Here is a 22,650-nt window from a genome sequence, read left to right on the forward strand (position 1 = left end):
TTATATATATATATATATATATATATATATATATATATATATATATATATATATATATATATATATATATATATATATATATATATATATATATATATGCTCCGCCCTCCCAACCCCTTCCAATCACGTTAATTTTATTTTATTTATATATAGCACCAGATCACAACTTTTTTAATAAACAAGCTAAATAGCCATTTGTAATATCTTATTTACACAACAGCATGTCATTTCTGTTCTGCACTTGAGTCACAGCAGCTAAAATATATACAGATGCAGACATCCCAAGTCTCCCGGTAGTTCCGGGTGTCTCCTGTAAATGCATTGAGACTCCCGGATGCCCGCAAACAAATAATAATCTCAAAATTCAAGTTCCTCAAATACGTCCCGCACCCCTCTGCTCTTCAGATACGTTGCGCACATCCCATGCTGTGATGCGAGCGGAGCTATTTCCTCTATCTAGTGTCCAGTTATGACCTTTAACGGAAGCTCTGTGTGTCTTTCGCAAATTCATAAATTCGGACCCCGAGTCCACATATATGGACATAATTTTTCTCTAAAATTACATCATATCAAAAGATGATCCCTAGATTTTTATTCTAATTAGGTTCCAATAAGCCTTAATAGCAAAGAGAAATAAAAACACCTTGGGTCTTAAGAGGTTAAAGACCATGACTCCTCGACCCTCCTCCCCAAAACTGTAAACCTAGGGGAAATGCTGGCCATGTGTTGAGCTACATAAGTCGATATGTTGATTGTTATGACAGATCTACCTGTTAGATCTCGTACCACTAGATCTCATCACACTCCTAGCAGATAACCTAAAGCTGATGACTTCTAAATAGTTGCGCTAAACTCTCACCTCCTGTCCTGTCATCGTGCTCGCCTTTCCGGTTGCCCTTCTTGCGCATGCGATATTGCTGGGAATAGTCCACCACTTCAGCACGGGCTTTCCGGCCATCTGGGGATGGGGTGAAGAACTTGCTGAGGGCATCGATCAAACCTTTTGTTTTCTTGTTAAAACGCAGGCTACCGTGTGCAGAGTCATCTTCTCTCAGAGAAAACAGCATGCGATCGTCACCGGGGTAACCTTCGCAGGAGGAGCTTGAGGAAGAGTGTGGGGAGGAGGAGCCTTGTGAACACTGATCCACACCTCCAGCGCCCCGCCTTCTCCGGCCACGCCCTCCACCACGAATCTTCTTAAAGGGACGGCCAGGTCTGAGGACAAGACAACTCGTAGTAGTCTTATGCTCGTTTATTTCAAATTCATTAAAAGATTTGAAGAGAATTAGACATTTGCTGAGTTATTTAAGGATAATTAAACATTAAATACCTGCCCTTCGGTCGCCCCAGTGGTGCATTGTATCGCCGTTTGATTTGTGCTGCTTTGTCATGTAAGAGCTTTCTTCCCTTTTCTCTTGGCCGACAGATCTGACAGATCCACATGCCTGAAAATCAAAAAATAATTATTAGAGAGTACAATTACAAAGGAAAAACAATCCTTGTGAAACAAATATACAATTAATAATAATAATAATAATATAACAAATAATAATCCCTGGACACTGAAGTAAAGCAGGCATGTATTTGATTGTGTGTGGGCAGTTACCTTTCGGCATTCGCGTTAGTGGAGGGTCACAGCACTCCATGTGGAAGCCTCGGTCACAGGAGTCACAGAACAACATGTTGTCCTGTAAAAATACAAATGTACAAAGACAATGCTTACTGAGGAGTCTGCGAGTTATTTTAAATAATTCAGTTAATGAGAATCTAATAAGAGCATGAAGTGGCAAAAAAAAAATAATAATCCTACTGCATTTTTTCCTTGGTCCTGGCAGCTGCTGCAGGTCTTGCACTCGATACACTGCCACCATAGAGCTTTGACCCGCACTGTGAGCTCTGGAGAGAACTTCAGACACGATGGATGCCCTGAAAAAAACAGAATAAAACAACCTCAAAAAAACAGTGATAGTAGGAGATTTGTTACTTAATGGCATCTTAGGCTATTTTCCAGAATAAAGTGCCATTGCAATGAGAATTCCAGTGTCACGTTACTTTCTACAATCTTTATCTTCTGATACAAGTTATAATCGGAGTACCTGCTGAGATTTAAGCATCAAATTTAAGACTTAATTTAACAGGCTCTTCAATATACGTTATACTTTTAGACATAAATAATTCAAGCTGCTAATTTAAAAAAAGATGTGCAGATAAATGTGGATTCTTGCAACCATCAACAACAAAATACAATATAAACCCCAGTGGATACCGCATTGCCAATAGCCGTGACAGCTATCCCACCACGGTGGCCAGAGGAAGACATTTTTGTGCACTTTAAATGTTTTTTGACATGAACATTAGGGCACTTGTAAAACAGAAAGCTTTGTTTACAAAAATCAACCGCTGAGCAGTCAAATTGAAACCCTGGAAACATTTAAATTTATACCGAATGGGAAGTATGCGAGCTTGTGTATGTGAAGTGACCAAACAAATCCTGTGTGTTAAGTTTTGAGGGCTGGTTATTAAATGTGTTGCACAATGCATTGTAAGCGTATCTTTTTTCATTTGATAAATGTGATTTTTATCATGCAGGAACAGCTCATGTAGTTGATTTTTTAAATCATTACAAACGGCCCGTTTTCACTGAGTGGTACGGTATGGTTCAGTACCCCTTTATGTCCGTTTCAACTGTCAAAAGGAACCAAAAAAGCTAATCATAGCACTTTGGGTATTTTTATTTTTGTAATTGATAACATTATCAGAGACTGTAAGGCTCCGTATGTTTTCATATACGTTTTATTTATTTTTTATTTTATTTAATCACAGACGTTACAGTAGGCTATTTCGTACTATTATAAGGTTAGTTATTAACATTTATAAACATGTAAGTCTATTTAAAGCATCTGTTTTGTATATGTACTGCTCGATGGCCCGGTGCCAACGTGCAAAACGCTCAAGACAGTAGACAGGATCGTTACTGGCCTGATCGGGCCAGTGCTGCCTTATCACTAAAGTTTAATTTGACTGTGACTGTTTGTCAATTGCACACAAGTATGGGTCTTTCATGTCTAGACTTTGTTTCAGAACCGGTCTTGTTTGCCCAGTTAGGGAGGTTCATTCGACGTATGTGAATCCCGCAATCGAGCTCAGATCTGCACCAAATCAATCGGTCCGAAAGCGCCTGAATGAGATGGTCTTTGCTTGATTGAAATGAACTCTGGAACGATTGTATTGAGAAAGCAAAACGATCCAACGAACCCACCAGGTTATATCACAGTGTATTATGGTTATGTAATAGCCAAATATACGGCTATATGAAGAGAGAATGGGGAGTAGGGTGAGATGTCAGATGCTGAAACATTACAGAGTGCTGTTAATCTATTGGGAAAAAAATTACCTGAAAATACCATCTGATAGTTTTTCCATATATAAATCTTATTATATTTTGTATTATAGGCATATTGTTTTGTTCATTTCTCCACTAACACCTAGAAAAAAAGATCAACATTGATCTGCTGCATGATCAACTGAAATAAAAGGCTATGATTAAAAAAGTCTGACCTCTTACCTAAATTGTACTTTTTTTTTTCAAAATTTATTTACATCACAATTGTAATTTTTTAAATTGTCAGTTGTATTTAAAGAAAAGTTATGTCGCTAAGAAACAGCTATTAACTTTTTTTTTTTCTTGGTGGGGCCAGTGAAAGTTTTGGCAGGGCAAGTAAAAATCTGAACCACTGGCCCAATTGAGCCAGTAGAAAAAAATTTTAGCGCTGACCCGTACCATACCATAACCAAACTGAACCGTAACATTCAGTGGAAAGAGGTAAAAGTGTCTTTGGAAGATTATTACAACCAAAAAACACTCAAAATAGCTTCCGAATCCCTACAAGATTAGATTAGATTCAACTTTATTGTCATTACACATGTACAAGTACAAGGCAACGAAATGTAGTTTAGGTCTAACCAGCAGTGCAATAGCAGCAATTGCAGGATACAGGAATAAGTTATAAAGTGCAGTTATAGAAAAACTATGGTGATATAATGCATGTTGACAAATACATGTTGTTAAAATTACTAGCTTTTAGTAGCTGTTTGCAAGCTACAAGCCAACAAAATAGAGCTGTGTCTTGTCTTTGAACGTGAATACACACACACACATCTTTTGTCGTAGCGTTTAACACACGTCCTTCAAACTAATGTAATAAATTGAATAAGAGGACTTCAATAGAGCATAAAAACACTTAAGGACTTCACACTAGTCCCTTTATTTGGGAATACCCTTGACTTTAAATGCAGCAGATTTTTATGTTGATACGTTTATGTAAAACTACTAGCAATACACATAAATATAAATAAAAAATATCTATATATAATGTACTTTTAATAATAAAATTTATTTATTTATTTAATTAAATCCAAGGTGGAATGAACTCCTTACCGCTGTTCCCACAGTCTGCACATGAGATGAGCTCTTCTGGCTTCTTGTCACGATTCTGTTCCTTGGTCCCCAAACAGAAACTACAGATGGGTATAGGCTCTGCCACAGGCTGAGAGAGAGAGAAAACAGAGAAGACGAGTTTATTGGCCGAGCAGATTTAAATGATTCCGAGAAACAACAGAGGTCTGAATATTGTGTATATGAGCTCAGCTGAAGATAGAATGGATGAATTAATTGCCCTTTATGAACTGTATTATAGACTGCTTCACTACTAATACCTTTCCACAGAGACAGCAAAGCCTCAAGCAAACCGACTGACTTTTATACACTGTTTCAGGAACAAAAAATTACAGATTCTCCGAGAAAGATGCTCAAATAAAAGAAGAGCACAACAATAATCAGTATTTCCTATGCAAAACACAATGTCGGCCAGTTGACAAGTTGCAAAGATCTCTGCTTTCAGTCAATGGGTGCATAAAAAACTAAAAATACAGAGATGAAGCTAGGGGTTGAAAGTTTTGATGATCAAAGAATCTGCAGTGGACAAGATCACAGTGAATGTGTGGGACTGGAGGTGGGTTTATTGTCAGGGTGTGGGCACAAAACCATGTGTTGATGCTTATTCTAAGCCACACCATCTGACATTTGCTTCTGGAGCACCATTAATCTTTCAGTGTGTCCAAGAGAGACCCACCCACGATGCAGTATGCATCATACGCCACACACAGCACACAAACAAACAGATTCATGTGAATGCAAGGAGACAGATGTGTGTGAAAACAATCCTGCTGAAGAGGAACTGAACACATGTAGCTATACAGATGTCGTGCAACAGTGCAGTGGTACATATGTAAAGATTGCTGCAATGTTTTTAAGCTTCACTGTAGCGATCGAGAAGGGTATTATAGCAATAGCAGTAAATACCAACACTGAAGGTATTAGCCTGCATATGGCATTCCTGACCGACTGCAGGAAATAGAATGAAAGAAATGCTGGATTTAGACTGAGAGAAAAAAGGTCAGTGCATATTTGAGCGTGTTTTAAGGTAGGTGTGTGTCTAGGCAGGGAGGAGAGAGGACAGTGTGATTTATTGGGTTCATTTTCCTCTGACTCAGGTCCACACACACACACACACACACACACACACACACACACATACCCAAGGGTGGGACTAAAAGAAAGAAAACCAAACCCTTACACACAGTTCTCTTAGCCACGAAATCCAATCAGAACTGAATTAAACAGAATGCAGCTTTATACTTCAATCTAAAGAGAGCATTTAATGTCTGCCCTGAACTAAACTTTACAAACCAGAAATACAATCAAATAAATCTCACTACCTTCAAAATGCACAAAGCAAACATGTCTGCCAGCACAGAACAAGTTAAAGTTCTGCACAGATTACAATCATGTATTTATTCATTCATTCATTTTCCTTCAGCGTAGTCCCTTATTTATGAGGTATTGCCACAGTGGAATGAACCACCAACTATTCTGGCATGTGTTTTACGAAGCAGATACCCTTCTAGCCGCAACCCAGTACTGAGAAACACTCATACACTCTCGCATTCACACACACTCATTACACTATGGTCAATTTTGCTCACCCAATTCACTTATAATTTATGTCTTTGGACTTTGGGGGAAATCGGAGCACCTGGAAAAAACCCAGATGAACACAGGGAGAACATCCAAACTCCAGACAGAAATGCCAACTGGCCCAGTCGGGAATCAAACCAGCAACCTTCTTGTTGTAAGGTGAAATTGCTAATCACTGAGCCACCGTGATGCTTAACATTTACAATCATTAACAACACAAACATTCAACAAGAGGCGATTTACCTAGAAAAATCAGATGCAGCCACTCATTTAAAAAAATAAAAAAAACACAATCTACTTTTTACTAAAGTAGTACTGTGCTTTGGTTCAGCATCATTGCATAATTTAGCATCTGCTGTTACTGCATTAACAATCAATTAGGGAAAAGTCAAATTACAAAACTATTACTGATATACGACTAAATGTAATCTACACAAGAGTATCTTAATCACTTGTTCTGCGTGGTTCTAACAGTCACTGTGGTAAGAGATTCTAGACAAATATTTGACTATAAACTTTATTGTTGGAAAAATGCACCTGAAGATGTTTTCAGATAAAAAGTGTGAATGAAAAGAACATTAAAGATTGAATGTTGAACGTAGAACATCCTAGTTTATACAAACTTTTTGGTCTTTAACAGTTATAAATGTTGTATGCTAATGTAGACACACCTAAAGTGGACAAACTATTCAATATGTTTTAATATTTTATTAAATTTACATGTTTAATTTAAGGACAGTAGAACTGCAAACTGAAACTACATTCAAATCAACTGACATGAAAGCTGAATTTTTAGCATCCAACTAGTCACCATGGCCATTTACTCAACATTTTCAACCAAAAACTGGATGTTTTGCCTGTTTGTTTACCAAATAACAGCGTTTTTGTGGCAAAAAAATGTATAAATCTGAAAACAAATTTGACATTCTTGTAAAACACCACTATTGTCAAGTTCATGTAAACACCCAGATACAAGAGTCTTTGAAAATTATGACTTCACGCGTATGTATAGTACGTGTTTAGGAATGTCGATTAACAGCAAGCGCAAACAAACAAACATGCATAACAAAGAAAATGTATGTGGCTTTGTTGTTGCTAAAGTGTTTCAATCAGCAAAGTGTGGATTTACTTCACATTACAACCAAAAGCAAAGAGACACCTGACGAATTTACACAGCAAATAAAACACAGACATAAACACCAAACCGCCAATGACACATCGTCACTTTCCTAGTTACAAATAAACTAATCCTAATATTGAAGTAATTTGCTTTCCCTTTATTACAAAACCAGTACTGCAAGAAACTTTTGGTTTTAACAAACCAACAGGTTTAGAACCTGTAATTTTATAAAAATAAAATAAAATGAAGAAATAACCAGCTGGAAAAAAATAAATAAATGTAGAATATTCAGTGCTGTGAAACATCCACTGGTATTACTATTGCTGATAACACTAAATGTATAAATCTAACATTATCATTTTCAATAAATGATTCAGTTATTTACTCATTAAACTTCATGTTTCATTGCTAAATGTGTCATTTTTGAAGAATTATTCAGTGGCATATTTTTGATGGCTGGTTGTCGCCACCTATTGGTTAAACAATGTAATTGCTGCCTACAACTTTCATTTTTGATTGTCGTTAAATGCATATGACAGTGATTCTAATCTATACCATAAACATCAGTGGTTAATCTAAACTTAAAACTGTTATGTCAGTACTTCTGTGATATTTGACTGTATGTAACTTCATAACTAACTCAAAAGACTAATGACTCAATCTCTTTCTTGATTTTTGCGTTTTCAGATTTGAATGAAGCGATCCGAAGGATTAATAAACATATGCAAATCACCATCCTTTATAAATAATGTTGCGTGGGTGTTGAGATCTCAATCTTTTAATGGTAAATTGTGCAGCTTACTCTGAATGCATTAATGAAGGCTAAACAAGTAGCAGCAGAAAACACCTTTAATAACCTTAGAAACCCAGCATATCCCAAATAACCCACCACAACTTCTTCATTATCATTAAATTTTACAGGAAAGCCTAAATGCTTTTTATACATGTGATTTGAACGACGAGAGAGGCGATTTCTCTGTAATAGTTACAAATTTAGGATTAATCTAGCAGTAAAAAAAAAAAAATAATATATATATATATATATATATATATATATATATATATATATATAAAAATCTACAGACTATGCGTGTTCCAAACCATTAGTTATGACCCGCACAAATTACGCATCAACCGTGATCCGTTACACCCCTAATAGACATTCAACTTTTCAAAATGCAGTTCTGCAATAAACAGTTTGACATGATGTTTAAACAAAAAAAGCTGTTGTTTGACAGAAGCTGTGATGAATCTTTTTCAGGACTCTTTGATGGAAATTTTGTTGTGTAAAATTATAAAATGCTTCAACTTTAACCTTTATGTTTTTCTACAACTACTACGCTTGCAGACAGTGTAGGACAGCTTGCAACCTGTATTGGCCTTGACATCACATGATAATTGTTTTTGTTCGGGACAAGTCAGAACAAGTTGAAAAACCTGGGCAGTTTGCGGACACACCTTAAATTCATACAACAACTCTTTCATTCTTCTCAAAGACCAGCACAACAACTTCGATGAGCAAACAATTCACAAGGCAAAAATTAAACTGCCAGGCAGCAGACCACCACAGGAAATCTAAAAATATTTTATGTAGGAGAGAAAAAAAAAAAAAGATTCGTACAGAAGCACATCTGACAGGACAAAAGCCACCCCCTCACACACACACACACACACACTCACTTGCATGCATCAATCTGCCAGTTTTCCCATTCTAATGTAGCCTTCAATTTCCTCTTAATGTAAGCAAGGCTGAGTGCATGTTGTGCGTGGGCAATCAGACACTGGAAACCCAAATGAGTAGACTGGGATTAAACAAGAATGGCAGGGGGAGGGAGGACAAAACCTACTGTCCTTGTCTCTGGCGCTGTCAAGGTTCTCATTAACATGTGAAACTCATTTCTGCATTCACCTGACTGTGCAGCCCCCAACCCATCACCCACAAGCCCCAGCGCAAGAACCTCACCCATCGACATGGAGAGGGAGACAGCTGGACACACTCACACACACCCAAACACAAACAGGTGAAAGAAAGAAAACAACAATAGAGGGCAGACGTGTAGATGCAACAACACTGTCAAACAACGGGGCAAGACAAGCTCTCAACAGCAACACTGCTTCTGAATAGCATCGAAATAACAGCACATCCTTTAGATGCAAATGGGGGGTGTTTTTAGCCTTAGGGTGTGCTCACATTTGAAGTTCTGGACCAAAAATTAAAATAATACATTCGGGCCTGGTTCGCTTAACATAAAATGTGTAAAGGAGTCAAAACCAGACAATAATTCATTCGTCTCACACACAAAAAAAAATGAAGATTTGCTGCAAAGAGATGCAATTCAGATGCCTGTACTGAATGGTAATGGTCCACGAGGGGAAAGCTTGAGCACTCGGTCCTGTTTATCTTGCATTTCTGTTTTTGGTATGTTTGTTTTTAGCAAGCCCTACTTGTTTGATGTGCAACATGATTTAGCTTATTCAAATTAGGGCTGCACAATATTTCATTTCAGCATTGATATCACAATGTGCGCATCTGCAATGCATCGCAATATGCAATGTTGAGTTTGAATTAGTCGATCATGACCTAAAGAACACATGTGGATTAACTATTTTAGATTGAAGGTTTATCATTTGCATGTGTTTTTAAGGCCGATCACTGAGCATTTCGGTCAGCATGGTGGCTCAGTGGTTAGCACTGTTACCTCACTGCAAGAAGGTCATTGGTTCGAGTCATGGCTGGGCCAGTAGGCATTTGTGTGTGGATTTTGCATCTTGTCCACGTTAGGACTGTGCGATTAATTGAAATCGAACCGCAATTTGAAACAATGTAATAAGTTAAATTGCAAGAGGCTGCGATTTGAAATGTATGTGTATTATTAAGTTTCCCCCGCCCAAAGCAATAGTGTGACTGCCGTGTGACAGTCTATTCGCCAGTTGAGTAAGCACACTTTCGTTCTGTCCAATAAAAATTGTGCTATCGAACTATGCAAAACGCCCACAATAAAGAAAGAAGAAAACAAACAGGAAAGTGCGAACAAGTGGGATAATGGTGTCTGCTGCTTCAGAAGCATGAATTGATGAATTAATATAAAAGAAAAGCAGCACTGGTAATAAGGGATTTTTTTGGCTTTAAACTCAGACATAGAACAAAAACAGGTAATTTTTTAAGAGCTGTCGCAAAATTGTTGCCATGGCTTACAGATTATTGAGCTGAATCTTGACTACAAAGTTGAATTGCAAATCAAATTGCAATAGCAGTATCTGTCCAACAACAACAAAAATGAATATTTTCCCCAAAATATTTTCCCCACAGCCCAACTCCCCATGTTTGCTGTGGCGACCCCTGATAATGAATGAATACGAATGAATGAATGATTGAATGACTGAGCATTTCAAGAGAGTTTAGAACATTTGGGCATAAAAAATTCTGATATTTGGAGGTGAAAAAAACTTATCATATTTAATTATTTATACACAATTTGTTCTATTTCTAGTCCATATTCATATTTCAAATAGAAAACAAGATTATTTTACTTACCCCACTGGCAGATAATTTTGCTTGTTTTAAGAAAAAAAACTACTCATTTTGCCTCAAGTTTAATGAAGGTCAAAACAATATTTTTTGCTTGATCTAAAAAAAATTTGATATTTGGACTATAAATGAGACAACGCAAAGCCTGAAAAGCTTTTTGACAGAGTGATTAATCATTCAATTTTTGCATTTAAATAACGTTAGACTCCCCAGAAAACTGTCAAACAGTGTTGTTTAAACCATTTTGGGAAATTGCAGCCATCGCAATATTTCAAATCACAGAAAAAATACAAATATTGCAATATGCGTTTCTTCCAATATCATGCAGTCCTAATTCAAACGAACTAAACTAAATGACAATTTACACTAGAGTTTGCTTTAATGCGTAAAGTCATTAGTGTGAAAACACCATTCAATAGAATTTGGTTAGTTCTTGACCTAAAAGCAATAGAAAACTGCCCCATTACTTACTTAACCTCAAGGCATTCTCAGTGTACATGAGTTTCTTCTGTTAAATAAACACAGTTAAAGACGTTTTTAACACTTATGCTGTAAAATTAGGGCTGCAAATTGGGTACATCTCTATTATCAACACACTTTGAGATTCCCATTGTTGCACATTTCTGCTGTGTGATTGGCTCTTTGATCAACAGAGTAAAAAAGTCCAGAGCTTATCATTGTTATTGATATAAATTTTTATTGTTATGATTCAGTTTAATATTATTTATCGGCCCAGCCCTATGTATAATGGTTTTAAGTAGTGCCCCTTTTTGAAGCTTCCGGAAGTGCATAAATCTGCTTTAAAACTAACCCATACGCCACTAGGGGGTTAAGACATTTATAATGAAGCAAACTGATGCAGTTTGTAACAAAAATATTTCTAAACTTTAAAACAAACTTCTGGTAAATGCAGAATGCAGGTTCTGGACAACCTTTAGGCTTATCTCTGACTTGACATGATTTCTTGAATTAGACAGATTTCACGCAAACCACTTACTCCACAGTTTGTTTACCACAAAAAACGATGGCAAGCAAGAAAGCCAACTCACTTAGCATTACTGTATATTGTTATACAGTATATTACCTGTACTCTTCCTCTACATAAGAATCTTATATCATGCGTCATAAGTAGAGCAAGAGATCAGCCAAGAATGAGTCTAGGGTCGCTTTCACACCCATAGATCGAATTTGTTCTAAAAGAGGAATTAAAAATTGTTACAATGTTTATTTTTGTTCTTGGTGTGGTACACATTCACACAGCAAAGTTTATAAATGGACTAAAATAGTTGAAACAAGTCACCTGCGAGTAAACTCTCCTCACATTGGTCATAGTTTCAGGGTTTATATCCAATGGATTCCGCTCAGCGGTCATGTCGTTATTTTAATTTATGTTGATAAGCAATAAGACATTATAAGTGAAAATAATGTCTTATTGCTGATAAAAAAATTATGTCTTACTGCTGGTAAAAAAAAATAATCAGAAGGTCCCTTTAATTTTGACACCCATAGACATCGTCATTAAATATAAATCAGAGAGGTAAGAAACTCATACAAGTATTGTAAAAATCTTTCTATTGAATCTAGCCAATGTTTTTTTTTTTAAATTGATTTAATGATGCAGTATAGGCTTACATTATAGAGAGAAATAACAGATGAACCGAGACTGCAGTCAGACCATGAACTAGATGTTGATCTTTCTTTCGAGGTGTCAGTGCACAAACAAATGAAACAATTTTACATTTTTAGATTTTAAGATTTATCAGATGGTACTTTTGGTCAATTTTCCTAACGAATAAACAGCTTTCTGTAATAGTTCAGCATGCTTTTACTTTCATATTCGACATGAAAAGCACATTAACAGGTAGAAATGACTTCCCGCCCAACTCATAATTCTCTCATATAGCCGTATATTTTGGCTATTACATAACCACCATAAACTATGACACAGCCTGGTTCGTTAGTTTGTTGGATCGTTTTGCTATCTCAGAACAATCGATCCACTCCAGAGTTTGTTTCAATCGAGCCAAGACCACCTCATTCAGGCGATCTCAGACCACTTGGTTTGGTGCCGATCAGAGTGTGATTGCTGGATTCACATATGCAAAATGAACCGCGCAATCTAGGTAACCAAGACAAGTGCCTAAGCATGAAAGCACCCTAAGACACACACATACGACAGCCACCGGAAGTCAGTAATTTGAGTTTATGGTTTAAAAATGATAAATATTTTTGTTACAACAACACATTGATCCAGCTACAAGCATTTATCCCCTATTAAGAGTCAATGTACGCAACAAATAATTCTGAATGCAAGAGCCAAGATCAAATATCAAACTACTCTGACAGCGTTTCACGAGTTCACACTCACAGATATTTGACTGAATAGAAGATGCGTAGTTGGCGTGCTGTCCGGAGAGAGGGGCTCTGAGCTTGGGAAGACACCCTAACTTGTGTTATTCCCCCTTATCAGAATAAAGAGAGATAGGGTCCGAGCACAGTGTCTAGCCCGGCTCCAGAACGCTCCCCCCTCATATTTAAATATGTATCTGGTTTAATAGTGTGGAGTTGGGGGTGGCGGAGGGATGCTCAAGTCATGAGGAAACGGAGGTATGACGTGTTTGACTATTTACATGGGTTTGCTCTTGAGCTGAGTGGACAATAGAATAATTGTGATGAATTATCCTCGTCAAAGACTGATCATGCTCCTCGCGAATTTTATTTATAAAACATCATCTGTACGACAGAAGAAAAACATAGAAACTGAAGAGGAGTAAATTGGGTAAATGGGGGGGACTATTCCTTTAAGAGGCTTTTTCAAAGATGCATGGCTCCAATCTTTTTTTAATCTTACACACCAATTGTTTTCCTAACCATAATGGGTATCAGTTACATTTTTATATTACCATTATTAAAGTCCCCTAATGGAAGTATTCACTTTATAAACAGTAAACAACTGTGAATGTTACTGTGCATTAAACGACTCTATAAATGAAACAAATGGAAAAATGGACAGGCAGATAAATACACAAACTGATACCTTAAAATGTATTTCCTCAATTTATTTCTAGCATTTCAGAGCCATACAAACAATAAAACACCTTTCAAATCAGGTGCAACTGCCAAAATACCTCCTGCCGACTCAAGAAGCAATGAGAAACAAAGTCCATTGGTCGCTTTACCTAGTCTCATGGTGGTTTCAAAAGCAGAAGTGCCAAACAAATCAAAATCCATCATGCCATGTAGACCATTCCCTGTTAGACGATCTCAAGTGAGTGATTCAGATTCAGAGGCCACGGTAGTTGCACAAATAACATGCAATTGAAAACACATCAAACAGCAGGAAGCAATGAAGCAGAGAATGTGTGTGCTTAATAACGTTCAAACTTGCAAAGCTCAAATCCATCATCACACATGACCATTATGCTTAAGGTCATATAAGGGTCAAGGAAAAGCTATACTGTGGTACCTTAAGCAATTTGCAAAAATGCTGGTAAATATGATACGCTTATAGACGTGACAGTGGGCAAAGTCTTTTACTATGAACATTATTTTTATTACATCAGATAAGGTCCAATAAACTGACAACTTGTGGCGTTCTTAACACCGTACCCTGCGTTCTGTTGGCTTACTGTAGTGTGCATGTGTAATATATCACAGAAACACATCTTCATGGCAGATTTAGGTACATCCAGCCACAACAACAACAGCTTCCCTGTAGGACTGGAGAAAATATATTGCAAACTCTTAACATCCACAGATACAGGACAAGTGTTACAGTCGCAAAACTTTACTATAAGAGAAAAATTGAGTACTGTGGTCGTTTGCTATAACGCAGTTCTCCTTTCCTGGCTTCGCAGTTTCACACATTTTTTTGTCCAATTTGATATGCTTTTTTTCTTACAGTGCATTGTGTTCTACGTCCTGATTGGCTGTAGACCATTGTCAATCAATCTCCTCCATGCAGTTTTTTCCATAACAAACGTGGCAATGTCAATGAGACATTCTGCACCGTCAAAGGCACCTGCGTTAGCACCGCAAAGGCAGAGAAAAATTCCATCCATCGCACAAAGAGTTGGACTTCTTGAATTGCTAAAGAAAGGTAGAAGTTACGCAACTGTAGAGTGCCATTATAGCATAAATTAATCTTCAGCTTGTTATATTCGGTTTTACAGCCTTAAAACATCTGCAAAAATTTGAAAAAAAAAATAGCTGACTACTTAGCAAATTTCACTTACTGCGAGTTATTTTACAAGGTATCTCCCACGATTAATGAGGGACCACTGTACTCAACGTTTGCAAGTTTTCACCCCAGACTTCTAGACATGTTAAAGGAAGGTAGACGTTACGCAGCTATAAGGCGCCATTATGACATACCTGTCAACATTGGGATATGAAAATAAAGGGTTAAGCCCACCATAATAAGGAACTTTTAACGCTGCTGTAGGGCACCATTACGGAACAAATGAATTTTCGGTTTGTTACTTTCGATTTTACAGCCTTAGAACATCTGTAATACTTGAAAAAGTAAAGCTCACTACTTTGCAGATTTCACCTATCGCAGGGTAATTTTAGAAGGTAACTTCCACGATTAACAAGGGACCAACGTACGTCTGCAAGTTTTCTCCACAACAAACCCAGCAAAGTTGACAAAATGTTCTGCACTTTTAAACGCACCTGCAGTAGCACCCAGGAGGCAGAGAAAGATGCTAACCATCACACAAAAGGTTGGACTTCTGGACATGCTAAAGGTAGGTAGAAGTTATGTGGCTGTACGGCGCCATTTTGGAAAAAAACTTATCTTCAGTTCGTTACATTCAGTTTTACAGCCTTAAAACATCTGTAATAATTGAGAAAACAATACTACCTCATGGATTTTGCCTATTGCGGATTATTTTTAGAACACAACTCCCGCAATTAACGAGGGACCATAATATTGTACATTGGCAAGTTTTTCTCCAACAAACCCCGTAATGTTGACATTACGTTACGTTGACATTACGACATTAAACGTTCTGCACCCTCAAAGGCACCTGCGGTAGCACCCACAAGGCAAAGAAAGATGCTAACAGTCACACAAAACCTTGACTTCTGGACATGCTAAAGAAAAGTAGAAGTTACTTAGCTGAAGGGCGGCATTTCGCAATAAATGAATCTTCAGTTCATTACATAAAAAAAGAGGAAAATAACAAATGTTAAAGAAAGAAAGAGAAAAAAGTGTAAAAATGTTAATGTTTGTCTGAGAAAAGTATGTGTGTAGTGATGGGTTTTACAGCCTTAAAACATCTATAGTAATTGTAAAAAAAATAAAAATAAAAAATAAAAAAAACAAAGCTGACTACTTCATGAATTCCACCCATTGTGGGTTATTTTTGGAACTCTTGTTATTAACGAGGGACCACTGTACACGTTTCCCACTCAAAACACAAAATACTCTGGGGGTTTTAATGATTATCACCACTGCCCATGAATCATATCTCAAATAATAACTGACATGCTCTGTATAGAATTGTTTGATGGAATTCCGACATATTTTCACAGGGAAATAACCAGATTGTTTGAATAGTCTGACTGATATCTGCAATAACTTGGTTGTCAGGTTACTGATCTCCATATAAACATCTTAAGCAAGAAATTTCTATTTCAATAGTAAAGTCGTATTGCTCTTTTAAACGTTTGCAGCTGGAAAATGCTTAGCCATCCATAATTCAAATACAACAAAATCACCAATGCAACACTTTCTATCCATTACCAATCAATCGCTCACTAAACCATGCTTTAGCCATTATTACAGTAAATTCACATTTACCAGATACTATAAAAATGACATCAGCATTAACTATTACAAATTTCACTACAGACAGAGAAGTTAAGCTATCGAACCACAGGCATTCTACTTTATTGTCTCAGTGATCTTCGACCTGTAGGGAAGCATGATGGCACTGCTAATGGTTATCACACAAGTGGTGTAAAGCCTCTTTGCATTCCAGTATTGTTTATGGTCAACTCATGCCACACCAGAGCTCTCAGGACAAACGGGCCAACACTGATTACCTTCCAGACACATAATCAATGTCCGGAGCCGCTTTGTATGCATGTCTCCTGTATTCTTTATAGCTTCACTTTGAAACAAGAAAAAGGTGAAAAAGTAGGTTGTACGTTGTGATAGGTTTGAGGGGTTAAGGTCATTACAACACTGCTTTTCAAAGGACTAGAGAAATTGCACAGCGGGTATCTGCACGCATATTTTAAAGTTCTACATGCTGGTTTGCACTTATGTGTGTTTTTCTCAAAAAAATGACAATGATTTCTGCTTTTATTGCAAGTGCAATACTGTAGGCCCTGTCTTTTAGTAATTTTTAGTACCTTTCTGGACTCTTAATTAACCTTGCAGTCTATTAAGAATGAGGGAGCTCTCAGATTTTACCTAAAAATGTTTCGAAGACGAACAAAGGTCTCAAGGCTTTTGGAATGACAGGAGGGTGAGTAACTAACAGCAGAATTTTCATTTTTGGGTGAACTAACCCTTTAAGCATGTTTAAATCAGCTCTGCAGACTAGGGTTGCACAATATACCGTATTAGCATCAATATCGCAATGTGATCATTCGCAATAGTCACATCACGAGCATACGGAATGTTGAGTCTGGATTATAATTGATCATTTCGCAGCTGCTTTTTTGAGGCATGTGACTATGTGAGGGTTTTATAAGCATTCAGTCATAAGAAAATGTATTGTTTAAAACTTTGACAAATTACTAACAATTGATTTTATTAAATTGTTTAAAAAATTAAGACTATGCACATTTATTTTACTTTTGATTATTCAATTACAGTATACCTGAATACAGTTAAGGGCAACACACAGCGGATGCGCCGCTCGGCACCACAACACTGCGAGCACATGACAGTTAAAAGTATCGCACACCAGACGCGCACATTCGCATGCTATTTAAAATGAAATTAATCAGATAGTGCTCTGTGGCATGGCAGAAATATGAACAGTGTCCCGAGTCGTGGCTGGGCACCGCAGACAGTTGCCAACTTGCGGCGCCGGTGTGTACCCTGATAGAAACCTCTGTTTAGAGTTCTAAAATGCATGGCGCTGCGTGCTGTGTGGCCGAGCGGCACTTCTGGTGTGTGACCCCCTTTAGACTCCTCTGAAAACCGTAAAACTGTGTTTATTTCATTTCTTTTTCATCTTAATCAAATTTCTTCATGCTTGTAGATTGTATATTATTCTTTATGTGCTACCCTACACAATCATCCCACTCAATCTAAAAATTATAAATTCTTTCCAAATACAGTAGTTATTCTCATCTGTTGACATTGTAGTCATATTACTATATAATTAAAGAATTTTAAAAAATGCAATGTTAGATTTTTCCAATATCATGCAGCCTTACTGCAGACTGTCCACCAAAAGCAATTTCAGATTGCACCTTGACCAGGTAATGATGCTTACAACAACAATAAGAATTGCAGACTCCTTTTATGATTTCATTTTATCATAAAGCAAACGTGACTCAAAACATACCGAGGACGAAAAACAAAATAATGAAAGCATAGCCCACACACAATAAAATATTAGATTAATCAAACCCACGGCGTCACACATTTGAGCTTTAACGCCGATTTGAGATTTAACATTAATTATTATTAATAAATAAACAGAATAGCTTATTCTTTTACTCAGAACTCAGAATGCAGTCGTTTATTTAACGTTGTTCTAATTATATTATTATGAATATTAGAGTTCTAATCTCACCTGTAGAAATAATGGCTGGTTCAAGGTTACTTTTGATTTAATAATAAATTTAGCATTTTAATGAGCAGTGTGTTAGGTTAACTGTTTACCATATAAAGAATATTTTAACCATTTTAATACAATTTTTGGCTTTGTTTCTTGTATAGTATGATGAGACCATCCTGACATAAGCATATTGTTACAGCCTTTGTGCACAGAAGTGTTCAAGGACCTACACAACGGAATAAATGTGTATCTGCAAATAACAAACACACAATGGCAATGTTTCCATTTAAAGATGGGAATTAAATTAATGCACAAAAGTGGATTATTGCATAAAAGACTTCCTGATTAACCTTGTGCCAAATATCAACAGTAAACACAGAATTTACTCTGCAGTAGGAGAAGCTGCATGAATCCTTTCTTTATTTAATAAATGACTTGTGCCTCAGACGACAAATGCTGACATGCAATGCAGGGCTCGAAATTGCAACCACTTTGGTCGCATATGCGCACGAAATTTTATTTATACGACCTCAAAATATATTCGGGAGCACTTGTGCTAGTGCTAAAAATTGTTGTGTGCGACCAGTTACTGCAAAATGTTCACCACATGCGCGGATTCGGGAGACATTCACGCAGAATGCATCTCTAAACTCTTTGTCTGCACTTGAAACGCAGCGCTCAGGAATGGGTTAAAACAGTTGTCATGTCGACTTGCTGCAGTAAACAAAGCCAATTCCGTAATGCTTGCCCCGCCTTCGCACTCTTCTTATTAGCCCACCACTGATCTAGCACTGAACGCGAATGATTGTTTAAAATCAGCTGTCAATCACTCAGTCAGTGCCTTTTTGCTTGGGATGACAGAGAGAGCTACTACCACGAAAAATTGTAAAGCGCTGAAGATGAGAATGAAGACAACACTGACAGATTTTGTTTTAGAAACCATGGCATCTAAAGTTATGAATAATGACACATCTTACTATTGACCATGTGCTGAATGTTAATGAATGAACGCATGGTGGCAATTAAAGGTGTGAGAGACAGAGCGCAGACGCCTTTGATTCTGGAGGTAATTGATAATTTAATAACACTAATACTGAAATGATTAAGGCGTTTTAGAATGACAAAAATAAGATTTCCACAGAGTTTGTCCACAGAGTGGAGGAACTATAACGTCAATTTGTATGCAAAAAGCCGGAAGCGAGTTAGCATTTTAGCAGTTCCGGTTCCCTCGTCCCAAAGTCAATGAGTTTTCTGAATGGGATTTCAGTAAAATCGCTCAAATAAGGTTCATGGCTCAATATACAACACTCAACACTAACTCAATATACTTTCACGTTTTTTTTAATACATAACACATTAGTTACAGCACACTCTTGATTTTTTAAATTGTTTAGGCTTCTTTAATAAGACTGTTGCTATCAAGTTGCTAAATGGGACTAAAGGCGGTGTCGGAGAAATTATACCTCATCGAGCTGAACTGGTCTGGAGAGCAGCTCGCTTGTGTTGGGCCTTTGGATTTGTCTGTGATTTAAGTATTTTCATGAATAGTATTTTATAGTTTGTAGTATTTTTCTAATTGGGAATTCATATCATGTGTAAATAATTCCTTTACTTGTAAAGGCTGTCAAGACAGACTAATTTGATGATCATTTATTTTAATTAAACGATATTATAAAGAAACTGCTTATGTTGAAAATGCGCATAAAAATAGGTGGATGGAAACATAGCTATTAAAAACATGGACTGCAGTCTTTCTGGCAGCTTCATTGATGACCTTGGTGTAGAAACTAACTAGAGACCATTTTGAATAAATATGTCCAGGTTTTACCAAACCCTGCACTTTAGGGCTATTCAATATGATATACATCACATGGGCAAAATAAAACAATAATAATAATAAAAAAAATAATAATAAAAAAATTAAAAATCTACTGTTTCATATTATCATATATAGTGTGGTAAAGTAAAATAGACTGTTTATTATGGCAATACTTTTCACAATCTATACAAGCGCAATATCACACACCATTACAGTGATTCAGGCAGAAATAAAAAAATTATATCTTTTTTTGTAATTATTAGTTTACAAAAAGTGTTTTACGTATATTATTTTATATTATTATGGTATTATTATAATTATATTTCCTATGGTACTACTTTTCATACTTCATATGAGTGCATCATTGCACACCATTATAGGGATGCAGACAGAAATGAGAATAACAGCATCAGGAGAAAGTTGCAATCTTGAAAGCACAATGTTTACATTTTGCATGTTATTTAGCAATATTTTGTCTTTTTTTTTGCAATCATTAGTTTTTAAAAAGTGTTTTCTATTTTATTGTTTTTTATTTATATTTTTAATAGTTCTAAAAAAGGTGAGAACTCTGACCGCACAAATGAGTGGATTTCTGAGTATATACACTCTAAAAATTAGCCCTTTACATGTGGTCAATATTTATAAACTATTAATTGATCTACAGACATTGATGGTATATCGCGATATGGATGCAAAATGACTTATAATAAATGAGATTGTCATCATATCACCCAGCTGTACTACACCTAAACAGTAGTCCACACTTAAATTTTGCTGACTACGAATCACATCTCTCCATATTATAAGTTTCCAAACCAAGCGTCACCAAAATTTTCACACGTCCCCAAAATGACCGCCCGAGGAACTTTCCTTCAACCCTGGAGCTTTCAGCTGTTGAAAGGGCAACGTGAGGCTCCCCATCCCTCTAACTGCTGACTCTTACACAAAACCCTCACATCAGGACCAGCCCACTTAACGTCCTACATGCACACGCTCTCATTATAACCCCCCCCTCCAAAAGCTATGACATTTGCCATCTACACCTCGATGGCCCTTGCTTGACTCCAGCCCCCCCTCGCCCCCCACAAATGCCCCGACAATGACCCCCTATTAGAGGAAGAACGTGTGAGCGAGCCTGCGATCATGTTTAAATGGAGGAGTGTGTCATTCGTGTGTTGACTACACAAATCGCTCCTCCATATCGGGGTCACAGCCAGTGCTGGCCCATTTGTTTTGCTCCCTTCCTCGCTGCGCTGAAGCAGAACCCTCAGTGATCTCACAGTGGCTGAGTGGGAATAGTCAGCAATACGGGGCTATAAACGGTCAAGCAGGGAACAGCATCACTGACAGCCAGAAACTCAGACAAACACAAACCAGCTTGTGTGAAAACAAAAGCATTCTTCCAAGTCTAAGCATAAAATCAAAGCTGAAAACAGCTGCATCACAGCTAATTCAATGACCTCAAATGATAATTACTGCAATAAAAGCTTAACTCGGAGAGAAAAACAGGCCCAAGATGCCAAGAATTAAGCCGTATAAAACTGAATTGAAATTAACCTAAAAATAAAAGGTTCAGGCTGTGTAAAAAGCAAGGACGGTGTTCCTTGTGTGTGAAATGCTCTACAATGTTAACACTATAAGTTAACTTTAATTACAAGTCAATTCAGAACTGCAAAACAGACTTTTTGTAATCAAAGGCTGTTACTCGTCATTTTTAAATGTATCTTATTTACCGACAAGGCACCTATGACAAAAAGAACCGGTTATGCTAGAGTATTTTGTCCTTGGAGTCATTTCTTGTTACATCACATGCAGTTTTGGGATCATTTAGACATCTTCGATCCTGGTTTCATTCATATATCAACTGACCTGCTCCTGAGATTGTTCAGAAGTAAACAGAGACGCATCTCTTCAGGCGTCTTAGTCTGCTTTTTAGGGGCATACCAGAGTGTAGATGGCAGCGTTTTAAAATAAGCACACTTATTTAACAAAACCACACTAAGCAATTACACATGAGCTTGTTTCTAATTAAACCAAACATGCCAGTGTTTAAAGCCTTAAAGAAACACTTCAATTTTGGGGGGAAATAGGTTGATATGGCTAGGAACTTTAATCTAATATCATTGTGCCTACTGCCGCCATAGTATGGCAGAAAAGTTCCTTGATTATTACACCAGAATGAGAGTATAGTTCCTCGCCATATCAGCCTAGAAAATAAGTCTTTTTCTGTTGGCCTTAGTACATGTTGTAACTACAAAGGGGTCAAGGTTTTAAAAAGAAAAATTATCAAAACTTTTTTTGAAGTATTTTCTATGCTAAACTAAGTTAAAATTTCTCCCACCAGACCAGGAGATTGACTGAATGGTTTCAAAAATCGCCAAATTCAACTGTTTAACT

General features: G+C 36.9%; 1 protein-coding gene across 7 annotated transcripts in view; it reads right to left on the bottom strand.

Moving 5' to 3' along the window:
- kat6a (K(lysine) acetyltransferase 6A) overlaps positions 1–22,650 on the bottom strand; it is a 52,586-nt gene that overhangs the window by 19,752 nt on the left and 10,184 nt on the right. For 5 of the 7 annotated variants that reach the window (XM_087251186.1, XM_087251187.1, XM_087251188.1 and 2 more), the window contains 5 exons: positions 4,439–4,547; positions 1,811–1,926; positions 1,607–1,688; positions 1,331–1,445; positions 860–1,215 (listed from right to left, as the gene is read on the bottom strand). In XM_087251186.1, coding sequence (XP_087107312.1) covers positions 860–1,215; positions 1,331–1,445; positions 1,607–1,688; positions 1,811–1,926; positions 4,439–4,547 — 778 coding nt within the window. The remainder of the gene's footprint in view (positions 1–859; positions 1,216–1,330; positions 1,446–1,606; positions 1,689–1,810; positions 1,927–4,438; positions 4,548–22,650) is intronic. The other 2 variants (XM_087251190.1, XM_087251191.1) reach the window with 1 other exon arrangement.

Source organism: Danio rerio, chromosome 5, assembly GCF_052040795.2.
Source record: "Danio rerio strain M-AB ecotype USA chromosome 5, GRCz13ab, whole genome shotgun sequence".
NCBI lineage: Eukaryota > Metazoa > Chordata > Actinopteri > Cypriniformes > Danionidae > Danio > Danio rerio.